This window comes from Alligator sinensis, unplaced genomic scaffold (genome assembly GCF_000455745.1).
Source record: "Alligator sinensis unplaced genomic scaffold, ASM45574v1 scaffold1745_1, whole genome shotgun sequence".
Taxonomy (NCBI): domain Eukaryota; kingdom Metazoa; phylum Chordata; order Crocodylia; family Alligatoridae; genus Alligator; species Alligator sinensis.
The window spans coordinates 1-4,172 of record NW_005843183.1 but is presented as its reverse complement, the minus strand read 5'-3'; the positions used below and the strand labels follow the sequence as shown (position 1 = coordinate 4,172).

General features: G+C 49.0%; 1 protein-coding gene across 1 annotated transcript in view; it reads left to right on the top strand.

Annotated features, from left to right (window-relative positions):
* Positions 1 to 4,164, top strand: part of LOC106723133 (interferon-induced very large GTPase 1-like) — a 19,242-nt gene extending 15,078 nt beyond the window's left edge. The window contains exon 7 of the mRNA XM_025194348.1: positions 1 to 4,164. This exon is cut by the window's left edge and continues 3,459 nt beyond it. Within this exon, the coding sequence (XP_025050133.1) occupies positions 1 to 1,226 (1,226 nt within the window). The 3' untranslated portion in view covers positions 1,227 to 4,164.
* Positions 4,165 to 4,172: the final 8 nt, after the last annotated feature.

Sequence of the window (4,172 nt, the reverse complement as noted above, 5' to 3'; positions counted from 1 at the left end):
AGGAGGATGTGTTGAACTGTCACGCCAGCATCGATTTCGAAGTGGACCTGAAGTTGCACATCTTGGGTGAAGCTGCTGGCAAGTTTCAGGAGATGCACACGAAGTTCATCCAAGAAAATGACCCTCAACTGCGTCTGGAGATGTTGAAACAGGAATATCTCACCACCTTTAGAAACCTTTACCTGGAGAAGGACACCTGCCAGCAGAGGGCCAAGCGGTTCTGCGAGACCTGCCTCAAACCCGCCCTAGTGGAGCACATCAACAAGCAACTGGGAATAAGAATAATAGACAACGTTCTTAGACACAAGAAGACTGATCGATACAGCAGTCGGGCTACCTTTCAGTTCTTTATACTGAAACGGCTGCTGGAAATGATGAACTTCGCTGACTACCTGAAATACATTAATGACTACAATGGTTTCATCAAAGATGAGATCTCGAGGGATATTTTGGAGCGTTACGAAAAAAAAGAAGTTATTGAAGTTCTGGAAGCTGAGATCCTTTCTGCCATCATAAAGAAAGTCAGAGGAGCTCTACAGAAGGCTACAGACGAAGGAGGCAATGCGGTCCCTGACTTCATCACCAACTTCTGCACAGTCTTGGAGAACGATTTAGCCATCCCCAGAGGCAGCATGGAAATGACCCTCTTTCAAATCACAGCTGGCATTCGGCAGTTTTCAGCTGATGTTCAAGACTCGCTCTTGACGTTGGAGCAGGGCCTGGCCTCGGAGTTCAAGGAGGTGACCCTTGAGCAGAAGCTCTCCAGGCTTCAAGTGAAGCCTGAGGAGGAGCTGTTCAAGAGAGTGTTTGGCTGTGGGCAGCAGTGTCCCTTCTGTGGCGTCCACTGTGAAGCAGAAACCACGGATCACAAACACCACTATGCACATATGCATCGGCCCCAGGGATTGCAGCGCTGTGTGGATCTTTTCACCAGAACACGGGACTACTCCATATGCTCCTCTGCTGTGGAGTCCACTGCCTCCTTTTCCACCAAAGAGAAAACTGTTCCATTCAGAGATTACCGTCTCTATTTCCCAGACTGGATCATTTCCCCAGATGTGAATGCTGAAGCCTCCAGTTACTGGAAGTTTGTTTCCAAGAAGTTCAACCACGCATTCGCTGAGGAATATAATACTCACCCAGTTCATCTTCCAGATGACTGGAACAGGATAACCAAGGAGCAGGCTCAGGAGAGCATAGAGAAAGTGTATAGCATAAGTGTATAGTATGTGTTTATGCCCCACGCACTGCATACGACCTTCGGGATTGTCAGGCAGGTGTCCCATCCTGTTGACAAACTTTAAACAGGGAGGACAGGTAATAGATTCAAGCAGACCCTTGGGTCAATCCAACCAACGTGAGAGGTTTATTGATCATTTGACAAGATGAATAGAGAAGCATGATCTGGAGGGACGGGTGTTGCCTGCTATGAAGCAAAGCTAGCCAGGCTCTCAGTCTCTGCCAGCAGAGGGTCCTCCCAATGGTTTGACAAGTGTCACATAGAAGTCCCCAGAATCATCCACAGCCCATGCCTGGTATTTATAGATGGGAGGGTCTGATATTCTAATGAATGATCGGTCCTATTTAAATGCGTTTCCCTGAATCTTTTGGAACTGGAATTAAACTACATTTCTTGGACCGGGAAGGTGTCAATTAGTTGGGGGTTTATATCCTTGAGAAAGCAAAGGAGCAATAAGGAGGATTTCTTCTCTCCTTTCCTTCCCATCGTGAAATGAGGTTGCTTTGTTTTCACTGACCATATCTACACGAGATGCTGTCATTTAGCTGCTACTGCACAGTCATTTAGTACTTGTATAAAATGACCTGTATAAACCAGCTATGGCAGTCAATGTCTTGTGTAGATGTGGCCACAGACTCCTTTAGACCTTGTGCTGTGTTTGGTTAGGTCTAATTACATGTATGGATAGCTTCATTTGCTTAGCTGACCGAGCCAGCAGTTGTATCACCAAGGGCTCACTTTACAGGCACTCAGACACCAGCCTTCTGGGGCATTTCTGCAGCTTAGGCCCCTTGAAAATGTGCAATCCTGGCCATAGCATGTAGCACTGCCTTACAATCCCAAAGACCAGCTTCTAAACCCAAAGCCTTACCCATAACTCCAACTCTAAACCCAAGGCCCTGGCTAGGGGGTGATGGTTGGGTTGAGAAGGGGGAGACTGGCGAACCCCAAGAAGCAAGGGGAAACTCTACTGCCAGCCCTCTCGGGAGGTTGGCAACTGCTGTGCCCCCCCCACCCCCCGTAGCAACCCCTTCTCTGTTATGGGGGGACCCCATTCCCTCTGCTTGGGTATGAGGTGAGGAGACCCAGCCCAGGCATCTCCATGGGCAGACACTCAACTAGCCTGTCCCAGAAACAGTTTACCAAGGGTCTCACACGTGGTGGGGCTGATCCCAGCCCCTTGGTACACATGGCTTTGTCACCAGGAGCACCTTCATCCTGCCCCTAGGTTTGTCATGAATTCCCAAAAAGCCTGCAAGTCACTGTAACATCCCCCGCCCCCAAAAAGGTATTCTAGTCTCCTAAAATTTGCTATAACTCCCTGCTAAGTTTGAAAGGGATTCCAAATATTGGGGTGGGGGGGGGCAGCCTAGAAAGTCACAAGCAACACTTGTCCCAAAATCTGCTGGATCTGTGGATGAAAGTTAGCTGCACTGAATTAAAATACCTCCCCCCCCAAAGAAAAAAAAAAGGGTATTCGAGTCTCCTAAAATATGCTATAACCTCCACCAAAGTTTGAAAGGGATTCCCAATATTTTTGAGGGGGTCCCTAGAAAATTACGAGCAACATTTGCCCCGACATCTGCTGGATCTGCGAACAAAAACTAGCAACATTGAAACCCACCTCCCAGAGAAACAGGAAAGGATTGTGAAGCCCAATAATGGATGATCATTCTCTAGGAGTATTAGCATTGCCGCAGCTAGTATCAGTGAATCATTAATAATGGTGATGGTGAGAACGACGACCCTTTCCAGCCTGCTCTGGGACCACAGGGATAAATCACGGTCCTCCTGCATGGAGGGCACAGCCAGCTGCGTGGGTGTTGCTGACCATGGAAAGTCATTGCCCCTCCATTCAGCAACTCAGCACCCGGCTAGTACGTGCAGGAGAGGAGGTGCCGGGAGGGGTGGTTATGCTAAATTTCAATTGCGGGTGACCGGAGACAGATCACCAGCGAGACCGCTCCAGTCAATATTAGGACACACCAAGAAAAGGCGTATTTGGATCATTCCTTAGGTAGATCCAGGGAAGAAATGGGTCTGTTGGCCTGTTCTCCATTCCCCTGGGGACTTGAGTTGGCTTGATGACCTTTGGAGAAGTCCAAATTCGGACATTTGAATTTCCCTCCAGCCTACGCTTGTTACTTATAGACAGCTGGTCCTAATAGTCTAATAAATGATCTTCAGTTGTTTTTATTTAAATGCACTCATTTCACTGAACTTTTGGGACTGGATTGAACCAGATTTCTGGCGGACCTGGCAGGTGTCAATTAGTTAGGACTGATATCCTTGAAAAAATGAAAAACAGCAAAAAGGGAGGATGTTTTACCTCTTTTCCTCTCTCACTGACAGGCCTGCTACTTCTTCACCTTAGTTTATGGCCTGACAAGGTAGCCTGGTTTTTTGTTTCGTTTTTTTTACAAGCCATCGACGCGGTCTAACAAAATACCGCCTATTATAACAAAATAACATTCAGTGCATCGGGTTACATCAGTCGCTGCTTCTAATGTTTTGAAATAAAGCTGTGATTTACAGCACTGGGTTTTTTCAACCTTTTTTCCATTTGCAGACCCCTAAAAACATTGCGAAGGGGGGCGCGGACCCCTTCGAGTGGTAAGGGAGGGTGACCCCGTCGACGAAGTCGGCTGACCCCCGGGGTCCACAGCTTAAAAGCCACTGACGTCGAGCATCTGGATTATTTGATGCGTGGCTCTTCCTCACAGCCTTTCCTCTCGGGCCTCGTGCTCTGCTGGAGTCGGCCCGCCCGGTCACACGTGCGTTTGCAGACCGAGCCGGCTGTCGCATGGCAAGGTTCGCGCGAGGCCCCTCAGGCGCCGGCCCGCGCGCTTCGCAGCTTCGGCGCAGGCCTCTCAGTAAGGAAGGAGCCTGGCGACAGGGCCGAGCCCGGCCCACAAACCCACCCCAGCCCCCA